We start from the raw sequence: 25,172 nt of genomic DNA, 5'->3' as shown, positions 1-25,172 counted from the left end.
CAATAATTTTTTAAAGTAATTGAATTTCTGCTAAGAATTTTATTACTTTTGAAAATAATTGAATTTTTGCAATCATTTGCGAAGAAATTTATAAAAATTTGTGAATAATTTAATTCCTGTTAAATTTTTATTATTTATGAAAATAATTAAATATTTCCGTAAAATTTTATCAAAATTTTATTTAAATAATTGAAATGTTGCCAATAATTTTATTAAAATTTTTGAAAATAATTGAATTTCTAAGAAGAATTTTATTACTTTTTCAAATAATTGAATTTAAAAATTTTTTTTAAATTTGTAACATAATTGAATTGCTGCATAGAATTTTATTACTTTTGAATAATAATTAAATTTCTGCAATCATTTATAACTTCTTCAAAATTCAATTTTTTTAGTTATTTGAAAAGAAATTATTGCCAAAAATAGAAAAATTTGAATGTTTTGTATTAGATTTCAAGAATAAACACAATAACCTTGAAAACAACAATTTTTCAGGATTTCGATCAAAATTCCCTAACTTTTCCAGATTTTTTCAAGATTTATGAAATTCCCTGACATTTCCATGTTTTCCAGTTTTCCATGTTGCGTGGCAACAACTCTATTATTTTACTAATTTATAAAATGTATATTTTTTTATTTTTCCTTATTTAATAAATTAATAATAAATCATTTATAAATTCAAGAAAAAATTTTGTTTAAAAGATTTAATTCAACTGTTTGAATTTTCAATAGTAAATATTTTATAAGATGAAAGAAAAATAAATGACATTCCAAAAAGCAATTAGAATTTTAAATGAAAGAAAAAGGGATGAGACGGTAATAATTAGAAAAAGAGAAAATCGTCCTTGTGGCTGATAAATCTTTTCCTGGATGATTTTCTCTCGTCGCGGTAAAGAAAGTCGTCTCATTGTATATATAAACGGGAGAATCAACAATAGGACAATTGTCAATGACGAAATAGCCAATATTGCTATAGGCTATTGTTCAAAGAATTTTTAAACACTCACTAAAGTTTTATTCCTACGTCAACCCCACGCGTTGATCGAGGGTGACTAACGAAATTAGCATAAAATTGTGAAATGCATTCCTTATTGAGAATGCGAGAATGTTATATTCTTATGGAATAATTTTCCCAGTATTACGCATATGTTGTTCGATAATATCGATAATATCAATAAATTTTCAAAATAATATAATCATTAGATTGTAAATGTAAGTATTTACCTTATTTTTTATTTGTTGAAATTCATAATTTACTCACACATTCCTCTTTGTTGCTCAAGTTGTCGTGGATAAAAAACATAACCTCAAAATTTTCCGTCACCGGCATTCTTGTAATTATTGCACTACTTTTTTCTGATTTCTTCTGATTTTGTATATTATGAAACGATGAATTCTTTCTAATTTACCTGAAACACGATAAAATATAGGAAATTCGAATTAAATATTACTTTTCGTGTTAAAAATCGCAATTTTCTGTGTTACAACGTATTCGGAAAGTTGCACAAATAATCAATTATTTCCACATAATGTACAAAATATTAACCTTATTTTACATAAGTTACTTTAAATTTCATCAATTCTGAGATAATTTGTTTAAAAACAAGGAATAATTAGGAAAAAATCAACAATTTTAACACTTCCGATGCGTCAGGTTGAGAAAAACAAATGCGGGAAGGAAGAAGAGAATGGGTTGCATATATACAGGGGCAATTTGTTATTCACCATTAACGATCTTTTGGCTATTTAATCAAAAATTTGGAAAAATATTACTAAAAAAGACTCACGGATATTTGCTACCAGAAATATTTTGAACACCATCTCAATTTAAACGGAATTATTACCAGAAAGGTGTATTTCGATAAACGCATAGTCTCCCCCACTCCATCCTCCCTCAAGCCTCACAATAACCATGCAAATTGGAAATTTTCGTAAAAAATTATTACTTCCGACTCGAATATTTTAATACGAAACAAATCTAAAGGCGTTAAAAACGTAGAGTATTAAAATTTTCATAGCAGGATGTTAAAAATATTACTCTTTTTTTCACTCCCGTGCGTTTCACAATTTTAGTGTCGATTTTCTATACCTACTTACCAATAATAAATATTGAACACTTTTCTTCTAATTTCACTAAATTTACATCATTTACATCAACTGGATAACTATTCTCGAAAAGATTTAATATTTTCGTGAATATGTAGTGAATCAGAACGTAAAATTTTCTAACACTTCTTTGTTATTGCAAAAAAGAATATAAATAAAAAGTTGCCATATTGGAATAATATATATAGAACTTCCGGTTTTGTCTTGTATCAATCGTACCAATCTAGTAAAATTAAAAATTTCCCCACCCCGATCAAAAAAAGTTCATTATTTACCAAAAATACATTTTACAGATTTGTTTTTATAATTTATTGCTAAATAAATTTAGAGAAATATAAAAACGAATAAAAATGAGAGAAAATCTTACAGGATGTAAGAAAACTACTGTTTTGTATGTAAAAAATATGAGATGGGTTTTGGCGGACATTCACGATTGATTAGATTATTGATTCTCTATATTTTTCTACAAATCCTGTACATTTATGTTAAAAATTAACGAAACTTTCTTTAAATTAGATCAGAGTTTCATAAAAAAATAATTATTTTTGTTAAATTGTTTATAATTACCACTTCATTTGTAATAAATCTGCGGAGTATCCTCCCTGAATAGCATCGCCCATGACAATGAAAACGGATGTAGCCATTACTCATATCAATTGAGCATCAGCATTCTGATTGGTGGATTGTAAATCGAACTTCCGGTTTTTTGAATACTAGATTCAAAACTTCAATTTGATTTTTACTTCTTTTTATTATTTATTTATTAATTATATATGAAAAATAGTAAAAAAGTTATTTTATTTATCTATTATTAATAGTTATTAATAACTATTATTAAATAAGATTTTTAGTTTTTAGAAAATAGAAATTTTATTTTTCTAACGGTTTAAATTTCGTTTCTTGTATAGCGGAAGTACAATAGATGACGCTTTAGTATCCATCAGAAAAAATGGCTACTTCCGCTTGACAACAACATGGACAAAGTTGACAAAGTTTTAATCTTTTAACATTTTTGGAGATATTTCTTGTGCAGAAGATTATATTATTCATAAGTGTTCACAATTTGGCAGGGTAATATTTAGTTTCCTGTAAAAGTAACAAAGTTTTGAGAAAATGGACAAAATGATCCGGAAATTTGGTTGCGGAATATTTCCTAACCTCAACGTTTTGATGCGTATTAGAAATTTAATTTCGCTGTTTCTTCGGTGAGTTGTAAAATTAATAAATACAGAATTTCTATAATAATATTATCTCTTTGAACTTAAATATTTGTATATAATATCGAAAAAATCAACGGGAAAGTGTTGAAATTGTGTTTGTATTTTGTTTTCAAATCTGTCAGACATGTCCTCGCGGAATCAAAATCTAAAATAATTTATACAATGGTAAATCTTCCATGAATGACTTTAAAAATTCAAAAATCTTGATTGACCGGTAACACCGCTATTTCTGAATCGCTCCACACATAGTTCGAGGATATTCGTTTATAAACTTGCAAGGACCACATTCCACCTGAATGTCAAGGCCACGTCAACAGACTGAGTAAATATTAGGAAACATTGAAACACTTTTCGCAAGAAAATTATGCCATTTTGTGACACACTTTTCTTTAGAATGCTCGTTTTTCATTTACATTCAAGGTTTATTCAGAGGTAAGCAAATAAAAGTTATAACAATTAAAAGTAAATAATAACTTGAATTTATTTTCACAATTTTTTCCCCACATTTTACAAACAATTTTATTTGAACTACATTTTAATAATACAAATAATCTCAGCCTATAAACACACGATAATTTACATACAGGAATTACAGGATTTGAATGTAATCTCAATTTCAAGTTTTGTCAACAAAAAAAAATACAGACTTTCACCAAGTAGTATAGAAAATACGTATATAATAATTTACAAACTTTGCAAATTCGCTTATATACAAAATGCTTTCACTACAAAACTATACGTCTAATGAAAAAAAAATTTGAATACTTTTAAAATGACATGGGGTTAAAGGGAAAGTTTTCTACCCTACAAAACTTGAATAAATTATAAACATTAAAATGACATTTTGTGAAAATTGTTGATTTAGAAACATAAGAGTCGTGAATCTTTGAATATAACCGAGTAATTTAATATTTTATTTTAGCAGAGTGTATTTTATCATGATTATATAGTGTAGATACTAAGTGGTATTTTAACAGATACCTGCATAATTTGTAGATCATGAAAACTGACAAGGTATTAAAACTTTAAAATACCTTCTAAGAATTAATAATCACTTGAACACGAGACTGTTTGGAGTCCAAATAGTCTTTACTTTACTTATTTCAAGTGATCATTAAAATCCTAGAAGGTACGTGCAAAATCCTTGACACATTTTTATTAAATCTCTTGTTATGACAAATTGCTTTAGTTTCAATGTATATTATTTTAATCAAATAAATATATTAATAATCAAATATTAATTAATTAAAATTAAACTAATGTCAGAATTTTTTTTTAATTTTATCCGTTTTTTCAGAAATTTTTATTGATATTGTCATTTTGATTACAGAAAAGAGTCGGGGTTACTACAGGACAGAAAAATTAAAGGGATCAGGGAAATGTCAGGGAGTTTCGTCAAAATTATTGGAAAAATACCAAATTTCTAGAATTGTTATAAAAATTCTGGTTTTTAATGTTCAGAAACATTTTTGAAAAACTTAACCTTGAATTTTCATTTTTTTCATTTTCAGAAATATATTTCAGAAGCAAGGTTTTAATTAAAACTTTTTGAAAATTTCAATTGATGTGAAGAAAATATCTAAATATTTAGAAAATTATTTAAGTTTTAAATAATTTTATTTAAAGTTCTGTAAAAATTAGATTTCTGAGAAAATTTAATTCAATTTTTCAAAGATACTTGAATTTAAAAAAAATTCGATTAAAGAATGATCAAATTAATTGAAATTTTATGAAATTGAACTGAAAATAATTATATTTATGTCAGTAAAGTCAGAAAAACAAAATTTTTGTGAGGAAAATGACGGAAAAAAAATTTTTGTCAGGGAAATTAAAAAAATTCAGACGTTTATCGATTTATTTTCAAAAATTGAGACTTTTTCGACTTTTCTTGTAAATATTGCAACAACATACCACATTTTTTAGTATAAAATGCAACTTATTTCGATTTTTATAGTGCGAAAAATAACTAAACAAATCTTTTTAAATAATCGAAGTTTAGTAAAATTTAATTGAAAATAATTAATTTTTTCAAGTTTTTTTTACAATTTTTTAAAATCATCTTTTGAAGAATTTTAATTGCACATTTTTAAAATAATTAAATTATTAAAAATGTAAATGAAAAATCTTTAAATGTATATTTAAAATTATAAATTAATGAAAATTAGCTTCTAATTTTTTAAAATTCAATATTTTCAGTATTTTCAATTAGAAAAATTAGAAATCAAATTTTTGTTTAAATCCTGACAATTACAAATTAATCATCAAAATGTTAACAGTCATTGCAAACCAAATGATTTACTGACATAATTTTTTTCAAATTTTTAAAATAATTTTAATCTTTTGGTTTATAGAGACATTTTTTGAACTTTATCAAATTTTTTAAAGAATTTTAATAATGTTGTCATTTGGTTTACAAAAATTTTTTCAAACATTTAAAAATTGTGAGAAGAAAAATGTTGTGTTTTAAGGTAATTAACATTTTGATGATAAGTTTGTAACTGTTTTTCTGTAATCAAAAGACTTTTAAAGTATATAGTTGCATGGGGGTAAGTTACGACGTGACCAGAAACGATAGAATCGTTTATGGCTTTCGTCGTCCAGACAGGTTCGATATAACGGAAGCATATACATAGCTCTGTATTTAATTACTTAGCGACTTCCGCAATTGCCCCTGTGTATTGATGTTGTTTTATTTAAAACCTAAGTGCTTCTTATCGATTATATTCTAGACAAACTGCTTGTAAAATTTACACGCACAATTTTCTCATTCCATTGAGAGAAATAAAAGAAATCTCTTTACTTTATACAAACATAAGCATGCATGTTATTTAATTGTGATTTATTATCGTCAGAAATCATCCCAGTCTCAAGGTTGAATAAACTCGTTCATGTTTTTCAACTATTTTTCAATCCTACTTTTAATATATTCATTAAAATACTATTTAGCTTTGATTTTATTTTATATTTTGAAAATTTACAATTTTTCTCTTTTTTCTTGCAGGGAAACGAAGAGCAGAGTAAAAATGAAGTGTTGTTCTTTTCAAGGATTCTAAGGACTATTCAGAATGCATTCCGAGTGGCTGAAGGTAAAAATTTGTCCTTTTATCAACACTTGTAATAAATATCAATTCATCAAAGTAAGTGATCCTAAAATTCCGAAATTTATTTATTTCTTATTCAAATTAAATTTTGTCACGTACAAAAAAAATAATTATAAAGTTTTTAAATGTAAAACTTTTATTGCAATTAGTAATTCATAAAAACTCATTCATTTGAACGTTCAAAACTTGTTGAATATCAAAGTAGTAAATTTAATATTTTTGCAGTAATTAGAAAATAGATTTAAAATTAAACAATAGTTATTTAATTTTGACATTTAAAAGAAATGGGGTAGAGAAAATTTTTTAGGGAGAAATTAGAGAAAACTTGAGAAGACGAATTCAAATATGAAGAATATTCATCAAGTTAAATAGAGGTAAAGGAGTGACCTTTCTCTCTAAATCGACAGAATGGATGGAAAACGAGTTGTGTATATAGAGAGAAAGAGACGAAGCATCATTTGCGGGGCGCATCTTTCGACATAAACTTATACGCCGTTGTTTGACACCAATCATAGTCGTACAGCTAAAAATTCCATTTAAAAGAAGAACTTTCACCGTGAAGATCCCACAGCATCAAAAGGCATTTGACCGCGCGACATTGCAATGTTGGGTGTCGTTTGCTCGTAATCGCGTGTTTTGTGTCGTCCAGTTGTCACGTGGCAGTAAACAAGCATGCAACATGTGCAAGGATTTACCGCAGGCATGTAATGAAACGTCGCTGCGGAGTCAATGATCTGTGTGTATATGTGTACTTCTTTTAAAAGTTCTTTTATAATACGTTCGTTGATATAAGCACATTGGCACGCACCGAAGAATCGCCTTGTGTGCTTGGCAAACTTTCCCAATGACTTGTATGCGGCAATCACGTTGCTTTGGAACTAGCAACATTTACCACCCGTATAACGAACGAATTCCTAGCGGACACACCAAGGAAAATGTTTACTATTTCATTTCTTTCTCTTCAAAAAAAAAAGAAAAAAGAAGGCACACAATTATATTGAGGAAAAAATTTATTTGCCTCACTGCAATTAATCAAATCTTAAAATAACAAAATCTTCATCTTGCTTCAATTTAAACCCGAATTTTTAATTTTTATGCAATGGAAATTGTATAAAAATAATACAAATTAAATTAAACAAATAAAATTTGCAGGGCTCGAACTAGGTCCGTAAATCCCGTAAAAGTCCGTAACTTTCCTTGAAGTCCGTAAAAGTCCGTTTTTTCGAAAAAAGGTCCGTAAAGTACGTAAATTATACGATATAATTTGGATAATTTTAGAGAAATTACAAATGATTGAAAGAATTCAATTATTTTCAAAAGTAATAAAATTCTTCGCAAAAATTCAATTATGTTCAAAAATTTTTAAAAATTCTCGTCAAAATTTCAATTATCTTTAGAAATAACTAAATTCTTCTCCGAAATATCAATGATTTTCAAAAATTTTAATTATTTTCGAAATTTTTCTACAATTTAATGATTAGAATTTAGATATTATTTTTAATAAATTTTTAATTAAATTTCTTTAAAGAATAAAATTATTGCATTCAAAATTTGTAATTCAATTCTTTGCGTAAATTATCAATTATCTTCATAAATAATATAATTCTTCTCTAAAATTGAATTATTTTCAAAAAATTTAATAAATTTCTTGGCAAAATTTCAATTATTTTCAAAAATTTTCCCTAATTTAATTATTTTTAATATCTACTATTTTAATAAAATTTTGCAAAAGAATTCAAATTTTTTGAAAATTGATTGATACAATTCTTTAAAAGAATTCAATTTTAAGAAAAATATGTAATTATTCAATAAATTGTTTTTTTTTACTTAAATAATGAAATTCTCGTAGAATTTTCTCATAAAAATTAATTGAAAAATAGATTTCAGTTAAAATTTTAGATTAGAATTGAATATTAAAAGTATTAGAGCGTAAAGTTTTAGAAATAATTAAATTTTGAAAAGGTTTCAGATTTAAATCTTTGAAAATTTGAAGAATTTTAGTTAAAAATTCTTGAAAACAATAATTGAATTGATAATGATTTCATCACTCTATCTTTAATTATTATAAAACATGAAGTAATCGATCGCTCCGAGTCGAAGACTCGGAGTTATCGATATCTTCATGTTTTTTAGTTATGAAAAAATCTAATTTATAGTTTTAAGTAAAATGTTCTCTTATATATTTTTGTCAGTAATTGGTCCGTAATTTTTTATTTTTGGTCCGTAAAGTCCGTATTTTTAAATACTTTCACTGGTTCGAGCCCTGAATTTGAGAAAAATAATATAAAAATTAAACAAATAAAAATTGAAAAAAATAATATAAAAATTAAACAAAGTGTTAATTGGACAAATGGAAATATTCTGCCAAGGAAAAAATTTAAATTGCAAGAAAGAAACATTCGAAGATGAATATTAAAGGAATACAAAATTACATGAATGTATGAACTCTTTTTAAATAGTATTGAGAGCAGTTATATATTCGAAAGTAAAGAGCATATAAGCAACTAAACAATGCATCGATCTGAATCGAAGTCGTCAATCAGCTGACTGAGAAAGTCTCCGCAGTTTACAACCATCCGTACCAATCCATCAATTTTATCTGCCTGATAAATTAATTTATAGCATGTCAACGTACATAAAGAATTATTCGGTAGTATTTTCTAATGCACATCTGATTTACATTCACATTATTGAGAAAATTATCATTTCGAAAGTTTCTCAATTTTAATAATACATTAGAATATTTAAATATAATTAAATATTTTACCGTAAATAAACTAAACTATTACTAAATATGAAAAATAAAATATTAAATATGAAACGTAAAATACAAACCTCGGATTGTTTAACTTTTTCGACTTTTTTCGATTCATTTTCAAAAAATGCGACTTTTTCGACTTTTTTTTAAATATTGCAAAAATAGGACTCGTTTGTTATAAAATGCAAATTACTTTAATTTTTATAGTGTAAAAAATATTTGTCGTCAAATATTTCAAAAACTATTTTTGATTAATTTTTCTAATAGTTAAACTTTTGAAATATATAATTAAACATTTTTTAAATAGTTGAAAGTTTGTAAAATTTCATTGAAAATAATTAAAATTTTTAATTAACTAAATTTTGAGAAAATTTAATTGCAAATTTTAGAAATAATAGAATTCTCAAAAATTATGATGAAAAATCAAAATGGAAATTAGTTTTTTAAAAAAGAATATTAAGAAATTATTTCAAATAAGTAATTCTCGGAATTTTGTATTATAATCTTTTAAAATTCAATGATTTTCAATATTTTCAATTACATATTACCGAAAATTCAAAATTCGCAAAAAATAATTACATTATTTTATAAATACTCAATTTTTTTGGATTTATTATTAAAATTTTGAAGGAAACACTTATTTTCAAATTTATTAATAAAATTTCATCAAAAATCTAATTAATTTAAATTGTCCAAAAATTCTCTTAAGAAATTCAATTATTTTTGAAAAATAACTTTGTAATTATGTACAAAAAAAATTTTTAAATGTGCTTTAACATTATAGACTTATGATTAAAATTTTTAAATCATATTTGCAATTAAAATTCGTCAAAAAAAACTTGATTATTTTTTACTATTTTGCAAAAATTGTTTTAAAAATTTTTACTAAATTTCAATTATTTGAAAATTTTTGAATTATATATAATTAAGAAATTTATTATTCAAAAATAATTTTTTAATATTTTTACAAAACAAATTTTAAGAATTTTTTTTATTAGAAATTCTTAAAAACGATTATATTCAATATTTTTGGTTACATATTTTCAATAATTATATTCTTAATAATTTTATTATTATTAATTATAATTAATGTAATTATATTCTTAATAATTTTAGAGAGAAATTAAGTTAATACAATTTTTTGTAACAATCCTGAAATATGAACGACTTTTTCCATTTTTTTTAATCTTCAATCGACTAAAGAGCCTTAAAGTCAATCCGAGGCCTGAAAATATTAAATAATTAAAATATTCAGAAAATAATTTCAAAATTGTTTGCTTATCAACAAAGTTAATAGAATTTTCCTTTTTATAATTTTTGCAATTTTTAATAATAAAATTAAAAGTTTCATTTATTGATAATTTAAATTTATTGACATGATAATTTTAATTTTCTAAATTATCTAAATTTTCATCTCTTTAAGAATCGCTTAGTTCCGTTAAAATGACAAATATAAAATTAATTTGATAATTAAGATGCGAAAGAAGAGAAGATAATCGTATTCAACTTTTAATCTGTATAATTTGTTTCTTGGAAAAGACATCAAAGCGTCAAAAATTGAATAAATCAATTTCTCACTAACTTTTCATTTGAAAGCGAGCGTGAAAAATGTGATTTCCACAACGTGATGAATTTGATATTTTATGTATAAACTTTTTAGTTTAGTTTCTATCGACATCTATAAAATAAACAACTTCAACAATTTTCTCTAAAAGCAAGAAAAAAGTCTAAAGCATAATATAATAAACGGTACTTTCAATTGATTGTAGTTTCCAATAAAATCTATACTACTTTTTAGTTTCTAACAATCGTAATTTCAATAAATGACACTTATAATTGATTGACGCTTTAATTGATAGGTTTATTTTACACTTTATGGGAAAAATTAAAATATCAAAACAATTATTTTACTGTCGAAGAAAAATTAATTTATTAATTGAATTGTATTTTTTTAAAATCTGAAATTGAAGTGTAAAATCAAGTTCAATTAAGTGTAGTTTTACAACATTCGAGATTAATTAAAACTACAAACGGAAGATACAATTAATTAAGATTGCTAACAAAGTCAGTTTCAATGGAGAGTTATTCCAATTAATAATAATTGTAAATAATAAAATTATTCATTTTTGAATGTTGCAAACAAATATTCACATTGCATGAAATATTTAGAGCAGAAGAAATGGAATAATTAAAATAGAAAAAGAAAGAATGATAGAATGGTTGTTTGAACTGTGAGTGCCTTTTTTTCTAATGATGATTAACCAATATTGAAAGGTCCTAATTACCAATCGTGAAATTGTAATCGGCCATGAATTCCATTGATGATCTCCGGTTCAGAAGCCTCGTTAGAGTCATTTCCCGTTTCTTCTATTAAAGCGAAGTCTGCACTATCCCTGTCTATCATGCACTGTGCCTACATGCAAGCGCGTATTTAGCGCGTAATTTATATAAGAAGAGGCACGCTTGGTTCCACCCCAAAGCACTTCGATTCACTGGCGTCTCCAAAGCTTAATTTAAAAATGAAAAAAGCGATTGCAAAATGCAAAATATTTTACAATTTTTCCGCTAATCTTGAACTGTACATATCGTCCCCACTCCGTAGGAGTTGCATTAATTTTTTTTCTTCTATGAATTCATCCATCCGTGGATTTTCCACACATCCCATTGCGAGTATCTCCAATTAACACTTAACTTTTTTTTTTTATTAAAAGCATACGCCAATGTGCGGAGGTAGCAATTGTTGCGAAGAAAGACTAGACTTGCAGTGTTGCATTGAACATCTTCGAGTTCAGATCGGTTGTGTTTTATTAGACGTGTGATTTTTTTTTCATATTTTATGTGACAACAGTTTTTTGAAATTCTTCTTTTTTTCCAGTTGGAAGATCTTTACTAAAAGGGAAGTCGCATTTTTACAACGGGAGATTATGAAAAATGGAACGTTATTTTATTCGACGGTCGTCTCACGAGTGCAGAAGTTTATTGAATTGGACAGGAATCTTTTTTTGTGCGACCTGTTGATCTCGATAACGTGCGACAGCTCGGCCTCTTAACTTCCTTTCGGAAGATTCAAGTATAAACTTAACATTCATGACGTGATTCACGTAACGACCTCGAAGTCACCGATAGTCTCGTTCGAGTTTATGTCGAACTAGTGCAGAGATTATATACCTTGTTTTTGTGTCTGATGGTAAATTATGACGATGATATATTGCATTTTGGACCAGAAATATTGAGAGAACTCTTGTTGTCAGTTGTAAACATAGAGTAATTTAGAAGGATGAAGTACCTGACAACGACGACCTTCGTTACTTTCTAACAAGAATATGAAAACTTTTCCATATAGACATATGCAAGCAAGATACAAATGCATTTCTCAAGAGACGAGACGTGGGTCGCGCCTCCGTTGGACGTTTCTCCGCGATGCTTGCGCACTCGAGCGAGCTCAATTCCTTGGAAAAATCGAGTCGACGACTCGCAGAATCACCGCCGCGAATCGACCTCAAAAGCAGAAAATCAATTTCACTCGAAAGCAGGAGCTTTCTATTTGAAACCGTTACCCACTCGTCATAAGTTGCATAATTTAACATCTGCTCGGATTCTCCAATGAATTTTTTGTTAGTCTTCTGAGGACTAATATTTTGATTTCCAGGGCTCGAACTAGGTCCGTAAATCCCGTAAAAGTTCGTGAATTTGACTGAAGTCGGTAAAAGTCAGTTTTATTGAAAAAAATGTCCGTAAAGTCCGTAATTTGTTTGAAAATGAAGGAAAAGTTCTTAAATTGTACGTTGTAATTTGGAGAATTTTTGAGAAGTTCCAAATCATTGCAGAAATTCAATTATTTTCAAAAATAAAAAAATTCTTCGCAGAAATTCAATTCTGTTCGAAATTTTTTTTAAATTCTCTGCAAAATTTCAATTATTTTTATAAATAATAAAATTCTTCACCAAAATTCAATTATTTTCTAGAATTATAATAAAATTCTTGTCAAAATTTCAATTATTTTCAAAAATTTTCCTCAAATCAATGATTTTCAATATCTTCTATTTTCATAATATTTTCTAAAACAATTCTATTATTTAAACAAAACTTTGATAAAATTCTAGACAAATATTTAATTATTTTCATAAATTATAAAAATTTCACAGGAATTCAATTATTTACGAATTTTTTTTATGAATTTTTTCGCAATCATTCCATTATTTTCAAAAATTTTTTACAGAGATTAAATTATTTTTATAAATAATAAAACTTATTGCATAATTTCAATTAGTTTTAAAATAAAATTTTCATCGAATTCCTCGAAAAATTTGATTATACTTCAAAATTTTATTACAATTCGTCGAAAGAATCTAATTAAATTTTCATTTGTAAATGATTGGAAAAATTCAATTATTTTCAAAAATAATCAAATTCTTCCCAGAAATTTAATTATGTACAAAAATTTTTGAAAATTCTCCTCAAAATTTTCAATTAACTTTCATAAATAATAAAATTCTTCTCTGAAATTCAATTACTTTCGAAAATTTTCTTCAATTCAATGATTTTCAATATTTACTATTTTAATAAAAATTTCAAAAGAATGCAATTTAAAAAATAATTTTTTTAGAAATAATCAAATTTTGAAAAGGTTTCAAATTAAATATTTTGAAAATTTGACTTTTTCATATACTTTTTAATTAAAAATTCGATAGAACTAATTTTTTTGAAAAAATTTAATTATAATTCTTTTGAAATTAGTTGATTTTTTAAATACATATTTAATTATTAAAAATAATGGATTTATAGAAGAATTTTAGTTAAAAAAACTAAAAAAAAAGTGAATTTTGAAGAAGTCACAAATGATTGCAGAAATTCAATTATTTTCAAAAATAATAAAATTCTTCTTAAAAAAAATTCTAAAATTTTAGAATTTAATCTTAATTTTTGTAAATGTTTAAAATTAAAATTTTTTTTTCTTCTTTAAATTCAATTATGTTCAAAATTTTTTAAAAATTCTCGTCGTAATTTAATTTATTTTTTTAAATAATTAAATTATTCTCCAAAATTCAATTATTTTCAAGAATTTTAATAAAATTCTCTGCAGAATTTAAATTATTTTTAATACAATTTTAATCGAATTTCTCGATAAATGTTCAAAATTCTTCAAAATTTTATTAAAATAATTTTAATTATTTTTTTAAATATTAAATTTATTCTCCGAAATTCAATTATTTTCAAGAATTTTAATAAAATTCTCTGTAGAATTTCAATTATTTTTAATACAATTTTAATCGAATTTCTCGATAAAGTTTTAAATAAATAAATTTTTTTCAAAATTTTATTAAAATTCGTCAAAAGAATTCAATTATTCAATTATTTTTAAATTATTTTTAACTTTATTGATAAAGTTCTTTATGAGAATTCAATTTTAAGAAAGATTCAATTATTTAATAAATTGTTTATTTTTTGTATTTAAATAATTGAATTCTCTTAGAATTTTCTATAAAAATTGATTTAAAAATGAATTTAAGTTAAAATTTTAGATAATAATTAAGTATACCTAATAATAATGATTAAAATGTTCAATTGAGTTTTTTTTTAAATTATTTGAAGTTTTATTTTCAAATATTTATTTAATTAAAAAATTTCCGAATAATCGAAATTTCATAAAATTGAATTGTAAACAAATGGATTTGAAAATTATCAAAGAACTTTTTCAAAAATTATTAAAATTAATTTATTTAAAGTAAAATTTTTGTGAGAAATTCTAGAAAATAGTAATTGAATTGAAATGATGAAAATAATTTTGAAGAAGTAGAATATTCTTATCCTATAATATAAAATAATGATTTTATCAATTTTCCATCTTTAATTATTATAAAACATGAAGAAATTGATGACTCCGAGTTATCGATATCTTCATGTTTTATATTTATGAAAAAATTTAATTTATATTTTCAAGTAAAATGTTCTCTTATTTGACTCGGACTGGTTATATTTTTGTCTGTAATTGGTCCGCAATTTTTAATTTTTGATCCGAAAAGTCCGTATTGTTAAATACTTTCAATAGTTCGAGCCCTGGATTTCGGATAATTTATTTTTATTTCAGATATTTTAGTTCTTAGTAAATATTTTTAAAGTTGATATTTTATCCAGGAAATAAAAAATAAAAATGAAATCAACACGTACGAAATCGTCAAACTATGGATCACGTAAAGATTTATCCCGTCAACGTTCAGTCCCCTCAACGACTTCCGAATCCTCCCTCGGTAATCCAATATCACGAAAGGAAATCATAAGAAGATGTTCCAAGTCCGAGGAAGATTCCATAACCAAATACAACGGATCGTTAAGAAATCGTTGGCGTCGTCCATTCGATGCGCCAGAGAATTCTGATCTTAGTCAAAATTCCTCACTTCGTCGACCGACAACTCTACCCTCAGTTCGTCGGCGATCGACAAACAGTGAAACATCAAGTCAACCCCGCCGCATATCAAGACAAGAAATAATAAAACGTCGCTCTGATGATTTTCATTCAGAAAAGAGGAATCACACCCTAGACAATCAAAAGACATTCGTGAAAAATGTCTCCGGTTTCTCCCGATCGAAAATTCTCGCCCGAAGTCGTGAGCGCTTCGAAACATCAGATTCAAGATCAGTTTGTGATTTTGGACATGAAGAAATTGGAACTCTCGTCCCCAGGCCCTCGACACTGCCAAAGATAACAAATTCAAATAAAAATTCGAGAATTAACGAAGAATCGATTATCATAAGATCGAACAAGGATTTGGGAAAAAAAGAGGCGCCAATCTACGGGAGGATTAGACGTAAGAAAGCATCACTGCCAAACGTGTCATGCGATCAGGATGTTACGAGAAAGAGCTTGAGTCTCGATACGAGGAAACAAGCAAATTCATCTAGAGACAGTGTTTCAACCAGCGAGATATCATTTCAAAGAAAGACTTATCGTTCGATTCGTGACCCGGTGAATGATCCAGTTTACAGACCCAGGTCACTATTGGACATGGAAGAGGTGGAGCGGAAGGAAGGTGTGATTTACGGAAGAGTTGCCGCATCGCGAGACTTTCAAGGTCACGATGATAGGCGAGAATGTCTCGACAACAACGAGAGGAGAAATCCAGACGTTTGCAATGTTCATCGGCAAATGTCCCGGAGGCGTATTATTAGAAACGTTGAGGATGTTCGTGAATTTAAAACACTTGGTAAACCAAAGTCGAAAAATTTTTTAGAACCCGAAAATGAAGATGAAGTACATTCACACACTCTTCCTGGTACATCACACGATCACGAGAGAATTAAACGTCGTCGTTCGTTGATGTCGACGAATGGAAAGAAGGAGCAAATTGGTGTAAATTCGAAAACTGATCGTTTTCGTTGGTCGAGATCGATTATTGATAGTTTCGAGAGTCCGGGTACATTATTGGGTTTCTCGGGTGGTGATGAAGTTTCTCGAACTCTACCGAGTTATATGAAGAAATCACGGAATTCTTATACACCGGCGAGAATTGACTCGCGAACAAGGGAAATAAGTCAGAGTTCTGCAACATTAAAATTGACGAAGGAACGAACCAATCAAGAGCGAAAGTCAGTGTCTTCTCATGCGAAAACTTTTAGTGATGCGATTAGTGTGCGTTCAAATTCGCCTGGCATGTCTTCATCAATATTTGCATTTTGCACTGGGAAACGAAAAGTTGTCTCACGTGTTCCTACCAAGGATAAGGATCATTATTATCGTGGTCGTACTCTAAAATTGGTGCGCTTGATTTTTAATTTCATTTACAAATTGAGAACTTTTATTTTGAAAACAAAATAAATAAAATGAAAATGAATCAAAATTAAATAAATAAAATGAAAATAAATAAAAATTAAATAAGTAAAATGAAAATAAATTAAATTATGTTGGTGAAGTTTACAACGATTAAAAAGAAGAAATAATTTTCTACTCAAATTTTTGCCTTAAGAAATTTTTTACAATGTTTTTTAAGCAATAAGTTAAAAAAAATTATAACGTAAAATATTATGATTTTCTGGGTAAAAGATTGTTAACTAATAGAAAGAATTTTCTACCAATCGTTAATGATAAACGTTGTTAATTTCACCCACGCAATGAAGTTAAGACAAAAAAGGGAAAAGTAAAATTGAAAATAAATAAAATTAAATGTTCCTGAAGTTTCGAACGCTCAAAAAGGAACAATATTTTTTTTTGCTTCTTTTAACTATTTTTATTAAATATAATTTTGTACCTAAATTAGAAAATTGATTTTTAACTAAGTAAAAGTTTAATTAAAATTATTTTTCTTTTTTGTGTAGTAATTTTGAAAAATAATTAAATAGAAAAAAAATTATGTTCATTTAAACTCGTCCAAGAAGTTGGCAATGTCATTAAATTTCCAAAAAAAAACCAATATTTCTGCTGATTTATGCCACTAAATTTTTTAAATAAAAGAAGAGTTGGAAATAAAAAAACAATTTTATGTCTAAAAAAAGACAACTTTATGAAATTCTAAATCAAAAGTTTTATTAACATGAAATTAAAATCGTGATTCGATCCCAAAACATAATTAAGTGGAGGGACCGGTGAAATTTCAGCCCTTCGATAATTACGTTGTTAAAAGGGGCCAATTTTTTTTCTGGCATTATTTAGGATCTAAATTTATTCTATATAGTTAAAATAAAAAAAAAAAATTTCGGACAGTTTGAAAATATTATTTTTTGAAAAAATTAAAATTTTTAATTTTTAATTTTAAATTTTAAATTTTTTTATCCATACGATTGATTATTCAGAATCGTAAGAAAAGACAAAAAAAAATTTGTCAATGAAAAATAATAAAAAATGTGGAAGTATAGTTGAATTTTTAAAGAATACTAGTAAAATTTGAGCCAATTAAAAATGACCATTTTTAGGGGTATCAACATTTTTTTTACACTTTTCCAATACCTGAAATCATAATTACACTATAAAAAATTAATTTAAAAGTAATTTTTAACTGATTTACAATTTTTTTCTATTTTTCAAAAAATTTAATTTTTTGAAAAAATGAAAATTTTTGAAAATCTATACGATTGACTGTTCAAAATTATGAAAAAAGTATTTTAAAAAATCGGCAATGAAAATTAATAAAAATTACAAGAGTAGTTTAAATTTATATTTTTTGAAAATTTTGATATTTATTTAAAAAAATTTTAACTAGTTAACTTTTTTTAATTTTTCGAAGCATATTATAATTTAAAATACCAAAATTTATTAGAAAAAATATTAACCACCCGTAAGCAACAAAAATTTGTATGAGTTGAAATTTCACCAGTCCCTCCTCTTAATTACACAAATTATTTAATTTTAATCAATTAAACTACTAATTTAATACCAAAAATTTGCAAAAATGATTTTTTCATAATTAAATTTGTCTTAGATTGTGTTTATCTGTAACACAAAAATAAAATTGTAATACCATCTCAAAATTTCATTAATTGCACAAATTTTTCAATATTATTACTAACTACCATTAATTTAATGTAAAAAATTTGTAAAAATGACTTTTTTCATAACTAAATTTTGTTCTAAATTGTGCTAATCTAACACAAAATAAAATCATGATTCTATCACAAAATATTACTAATTTTAGAAATTTTTTAATTTTCAACACTAATCAACTTTAATTTAATACTAGAAATTTGCAAAAATTCTTTTTTTCGAAATCAAATTGTGTGCTACATTTCGCACATTTAAAACAAAAATAAAATCGTGATTCATTCACATAACAGTTTTAATTACACAAACTTTTTAATTTTATTCTTAATTAACATTAATTTAATATCAGAAAGTTGAAGAAATTATTATTAAAAAAAATATTTCTGTATTAAATAATAAAATTGATTAATGAAATTTAAAAATTTTGTTACTTTAAATAATAAACGCTTTTTTTAAATTTCTTGTAATTAGATTTTAAGAACGATTGACAATTTTATTTTTGTGCTAGATAATCAAAATTTGGAAGAAAATTTATTTATGAAAAAAGAGTCATTTTTGCGAATTTTTTATATTTAACTAATGTTAATTAGTAAAAAAATTTGTAAGTTTCGAGATTTCACAATTTATGTTTTGTGATTTTATTTTTGTGTTCATAACATTTTTTATTTAGTTGCATACAATTGGAATTTTGTTTGGAGTTAAAAATGTTTTTCAATTTTCATCTCTAAGTTCTTTGAAAACTTTTTTTTCAAATTATCACAATTTAGCATTTATTTTGCTTTTTTTTAAACTGAAACTAGAAATTTTTTTTATTTTGCATTTATGCAAAAATTTTTAAGTTTAACAATTTTTTTCTAGTGGTAAATTACCATTCGTATTTACTTAACATGATTTTTATTTAGTATCATATAGTTGGCATTTTTGGGCCTTAAAATTGTTTTAAAATTTAATTTTAATTTTTTTGAAAAATTTTTTATAACAAAAATTAGTACAATTTGGCACATATTTTTTTTGTTGAAAATTAAATATAGCTTTGGGAACTTCTTGGACGTAATTTAAACGTTTAAAACTTTAAAAGAATGAAATGAGAAAAAATGAAAAAAATTTCTTTTTCAAACTTAAGAGCTAAGAACTAGAGAAAGAGAAGATAATTTCTAAACTAACAAATAAATTTGTTTTCAGGGTGATTTGGTGTGGTTTGATCCGGGAGTCGGTCATGTTCTACCAGGCGAGGTTCTGGAGCATCACAAAGCGGCGAACGTTTTGTCAGTTCAGGCAGTCATCGCTGGAAAGGTAAAGAAAAAGAAAAATAGAAAAACATACTCTTCCCGAAGACCTGATTTAGAAATCTCTGGATGTTAAAAACTGTAGTGTGTACGAGAATGATCAATGGTGAACGGTTGACGACGTCCTCTATGTGTATGTGAGTTGAATTTACAAACCATAACGAGGATATGTAGCTCAATGGAATAGAAAATACCGCGGTCGCCTAGGTTTTAAGTTGATCTCTGCCAACGCGACGTTTGTGCTTGAGGCTAAGGAACAACCGGTTAGACTGCATTTCCTTAAAACGACGCCATATAGCCACATAGAACGACTGGAGGCGATTGCTCACTGCGTTTATGTCGTCACTAGCATTTACCATATTTTCCAATGAATGACTTCTACCATTCATTGGGAAATCTTTTTTTTTATTAACTATTAAAGCGACCATCTGTCTAACGATTCATTAACGATTTGTTTATGAATGTTGAGAATTCGCCGCGTTAATGTTTGGAGTTATGAAATCTCCATTAGACAACTTTTGCCAGGGAAATATTTGAGACATGACTGTATTTTAAGGTAGTTCACCTCTGAAAGGTAGTTGTTTGACAAAAGCTTATACTTGAAGTCAAAATTTATCAATTCTTATTAAGCCCCGTTTTTTATTAATTTCTCATTTTATTATTTTCTCATATTTCTCATTTTCTCCAAAAATTACACTTTTTATTATCTTTTCATTTTATTTTTTCGTTCTTATAAAAATGATCGTATATTTAAAAATATAATAATTATTTTCAATTTTTCGTATATTTTTCCTACTTAATTTTTAATAAGTCAATATTTTTTTCTATTCTAAAATTTTATTACTCGCAGGCTTCGCACTCATCTACTAAAACCTATTATTTACTACTTTTTTACGTTATGCTACTATTTTGGTACTTTTTTTAGATTTCAGCCACTAAAAGCTACTATTTATGTTTTTTTTTCTTTTTTGAGAATTTCCACTACTTAAAATTCGCTAATACTAGAAATCAAAAAACTATTCTCAAAAATTATAATCAAATTCTTTAAAACGATTCAATTATTTTCAAAAAAATATTCGAAATTCAATTATTTTCAATATCTAGTATTTTCATGAAATTTCGCAAAAGAATTTAATTTTTTAAAACAATTTTTGATAAAATTCTAAGCAAGAATTCAATTATTTTCATAAATAATAAAATTCATCGCAGGATTTCAATTATATTTAATACAATTTTACAAGAATTGCTCAAAAAATGTTTTTTTAAAATTCTTTGGAAGAATTTAATTATTTACAAAAATATTAGAATTTTTCACAGAAATACAATTATTTTCAAATATTTTAATAGAATCGTTCGAAAGAAATCAATTATTTTAAATACAATTTTAATTAAATTTTTTTTTAAATAATTCAATTATTCTTTTAGATTTTATTAAATTTCTTCCCAAGAATTCAATTATTTACATAAATGAATCTTCGAAAGAATTCAATTATGTCGATAAGTAACAAAATTATTCCCAAAAATTCAATTATTTTGAGGCATTTTAATAAAATTTTTTGCAAAATTCTATTATTTTCATAAATAACAATATTCATCATATGAATTCAATTATTGTTAAAAATTCTTTAGAGAATTTAATTATTTACAAAAATATTAGAATTTTTCACAGAAATACAATTATTTTCAAATATTTTAATAAAATTGTTCGAAAGAAATAAATTATTTTAAATACAATTTTAATTAAATTTTTTTTAAAAATAATTCAATTACTCTTTTAGATTTTATTAAATTTCTTCCCAAGAATTCAATTACTTACATAAATGAATCTTCGAAAGCATTTTAATAAAATTTTTTGCAAAATTCAATTATTTTCATATAAATAACAATATTCATCACATGAATTAAATTATTTTTAAAAATAATAAATTTCTTCTTATAAAATTCAATTATTTTTAAAAATTCTAATAAAATCGTTCACGAGAATTCAATTATTTTCATAAATAATAAAATGCTTTTTAGGAATTGGATTATTTTCAAAAAAAATTTAAAAATTTTCCAAACAGAATTCAATTATATAAAAAAAAATTTTGTAAAAATCTTCGTAAGAATTCAATTTTTTTTCATGAGTGATAAAAATTTCTCAGGAATTCAATTATTTAAATTGAAATTTGCATAAAATTAGTTGAAAGAAATCAATTATTTATAGAATTCTTCGCAAGAATTAAATTACTTTTATAAATATTTAAATTCTTCCATGAATTATAAAATTCGTTGCAGGAATTTAATTTATTATCAGGATGAGAAAGAAGTAATAATATTTTTAATAAAAATTAGGAAAAAGTCAGGAAAATAAAATATAGAATGGAATTTTTGTCAGTTTTGTGAAGTGTCTAAAACGAGTTTTTTTGGTCGTCAAGTTTAATTTTTTGATAGCTACTTTTTTACTACTTTTTTTAGTTTTAGTGCTACTTTTTGCTACTTTTTTAAAATTAATTATCCAGTGCGAATAAACAATAAAATTTTTTAAAAAGATTTAATTATTTTCGTAAATACTAAAATTCTTTTTAGGAACTCAATGATTTTCATAAATAATAAAACTCATCGCAGAATTTCAATTATTTTTAACACAATTTTAATCGAATTTCTCGAAAAATGCAATTATTCCTAAAAATTTTATTAAAATTCGTCCAAAAAATTTAATCATTTAAAAATTTGTTGGCAAAATTCTTTATGAGAATTGAATTTTAAGAATCATTTAATCATTCAATAAATTACAGTACCGTCCGAAATTGTCAGTCCACCCATTTTCAAAGGAATGACAAAAATTTTTTAACATAAAATTCATGAAAAGTAAAATTTTTTTGGTTTATATTTTGAAAGACGATAAAATTTTGAAAAGAATAAGACCTTACAGAAGTCATTTGGCCAAAATTTGTAGAAGATATTCTTAAAAATCGTCATTTTCAATGTTTTACAAAAATTTGAATAACTTCTAAAATAATGAACGCTTTTTAATAATCTTAGGCTTATTTTAAAGACCATTTTCTACAGAATAAGAATTACTTATAGGCATTAACCTGCAATTTTTAACTTGGAATAAGCATGACGTCAAAGTTGGACAAAAAAATTCAAAAAATTTGAAATAATATTATTAAAAGAAAAATAATTTTTGAAATTCAAACATATATTTTTATTAAATTTTCTTGAAAAATCTACACCATATCATGTTTTATATATGTTCTAGAATAGTTTTTAGTACAAAAAATTAATTTCAAATTTTTCCAATTTTTTTGTCTAATTTTGACGTCATGCTTATTCCAAGTTAAAAATGACAGGTTAATGCCTATAAGTAATTCTTATTCCGTAGAAAAAGACCTTTAAAATAAGCCTAAGATTATTAAAAAGCGTTCATTATTTTAGAAGTTATTCAAATTTTTGTAAAACATTGAAAATGACGATTTTTAAGAATATCTTCTACAAATTTTGGCCAAATGACTTCTGTAAGGTCTTATTCTTTTCAAAATTTTATCGTCTTTCAAAATATAAACCAAAAAAAATTTTACTTTTCATGAATTTTATGTTAAAAAATTTTTGTCATTCCTTTAAAAATGGGTGGACTGACAATTGCGGACGGTACTGTATTTATTTTTATATTTAAATAATAGAATTCTAGTAGAATTTCCTCATAAAAATTATGATTTAAAAATAAATTTCAGATAAAATTTTAGATAATAAAAGAATATTCAAACATATCATGGCTCATATCATAGCTTTTTTCCCAGGTGCATCGGACCCTTAATAATTGAATATTAAAAGCATAAAAGCGTGAGTTTTTGGAAATAATTAAATTTTGAAATTAATTTTTTTAAGTTTAATTGCTGATTTTTTTGAAATTATTTAGAGTTTTTATTTTCTAATATATATTTAATTGAAGAATTTATGAATAATGGAAATTTCGTAAAATTTAATATTGTAAACAAATGAATTTGAATATTGTCAAAGAACTTTTTCGAAAATTATTAAAAATAATTTATTGAAAGAAGAATTTTAGTTAAAAATTGTAGAAAATAATAATTGAATTGAAATGATGAAAATAATTTTGAAGAAGTACAATATTTTTATAATATAAAATAATGATTTTATCAATTTTCCATCTTTAATTATTATAAAACATGAGGAAATCAATCCTTTTTATTCCTTCATGTTTTATAGTTATGAAAGAATTTAATTTATATTTTTAAGCAAAATTTTCTTTTGATTTGACTCGGACTTGTTATATTTTTGTCAGTAATAATTGGTCCGTAAATGGTCCGTAATTTTTCATTTTTGGTCCGAAAAGTCCATATTTTTAAATACTTTCACTGGTTCGAGCCCTGCGAAAGACAAATTCTATTTATTTGTATTTTTGTAGAATTTATCATAAATTTAAAAATTCCCTTCTTAACTTAATATTGAATAAGAAAGACACTAATTTTTAAAATTTTCAAATCGTCTGGTTTTTTTATTGACACTTATAATCAGAGTAATTTCCGTAAATCAGCAATTTTATGGATTTTTTAATAAGAAACAACTTTTTCTTCTTTTGAAATAATTTTTTATACCCAATAATAAAACAAAGATAGTAAAAATAATTTTTATTGTTTGTAATTTCTTCTTTGAACTTTTGATTAAGACTGTATCAGGTGAACTACCGTAATACGTTTTGTTTACAAATCTCTGGAATTTACATCTGTAAATGGAATTTATACGCTCTAATTCGTATCTCTATAATCGGCTACTCGTCTCGTTAAATTGGACTTCACTTGTGCAAGTTAACTTTTTTTTTGCGAGTTTCCACTCACTAATTTTAATCAATTAAACCAAGTGGAAATTTCAGTTGAATAACGTCCATACGCATTCTTGGCGATTTGAATTCTTTATTATTGCCTAATAGCCGAGTGTTTATGTGAATCTTTTATATTTGTTGGGAATGTGAAATATTCAACTTCACAAAGAATATTATTGACTTTTATTCGAGTATTTCTCATGGAAAAAATAATAATATGATGAATGAAAATTTCTTCTAACAATTTTCATAAATTTTACGTATATAAATATTTTTCCTCAAGAATTAATTATATACTTTCTTCAATTACGAAAGAAAAAATTTCTATTAAAGATATAGAATTTAAATAGTGAATGGCTTAACAAATTTAATCAAAATGAAAAATGAAATTGTTAAATATTTACATA

General features: G+C 24.8%; 1 protein-coding gene and 1 long non-coding RNA gene across 3 annotated transcripts in view; one reads left to right on the top strand and one right to left on the bottom strand.

Annotated features, from left to right (window-relative positions):
* The window catches only part of LOC122504566, a 71,592-nt gene extending 68,863 nt beyond the window's left edge, over nucleotides 1–2,729 (bottom strand). The window contains exons 1-2 of one of the 2 annotated variants that reach the window (XR_006301843.1): nucleotides 2,674–2,729; nucleotides 1,225–1,409 (exon numbers count right to left, since the gene is read on the bottom strand). This is a non-coding gene — a long non-coding RNA (uncharacterized LOC122504566). Of the gene's footprint in view, nucleotides 1–1,224; nucleotides 1,410–1,546; nucleotides 1,760–2,673 lie in introns of those variants that run through there. The other variant, XR_006301842.1, reaches the window with a different exon arrangement.
* The window catches only part of LOC122504565 (unconventional myosin-XV), a 115,110-nt gene that overhangs the window by 16,297 nt on the left and 73,641 nt on the right, over nucleotides 1–25,172 (top strand). The window contains exons 2-3 of the mRNA XM_043615724.1: nucleotides 6,328–6,412; nucleotides 19,837–19,947. Coding sequence (XP_043471659.1) covers nucleotides 6,392–6,412; nucleotides 19,837–19,947 — 132 coding nt within the window. The 5' untranslated portion in view covers nucleotides 6,328–6,391. The remainder of the gene's footprint in view (nucleotides 1–6,327; nucleotides 6,413–19,836; nucleotides 19,948–25,172) is intronic.

This window comes from Leptopilina heterotoma, unplaced genomic scaffold (assembly GCF_015476425.1).
Source record: "Leptopilina heterotoma isolate Lh14 unplaced genomic scaffold, ASM1547642v1 Lhet_305, whole genome shotgun sequence".
NCBI classification, from domain to species: domain Eukaryota; kingdom Metazoa; phylum Arthropoda; class Insecta; order Hymenoptera; family Figitidae; genus Leptopilina; species Leptopilina heterotoma.
The sequence above is the reverse complement of the archived record's forward strand: the minus strand, read 5'-3'. Positions and strand labels throughout refer to the sequence as shown.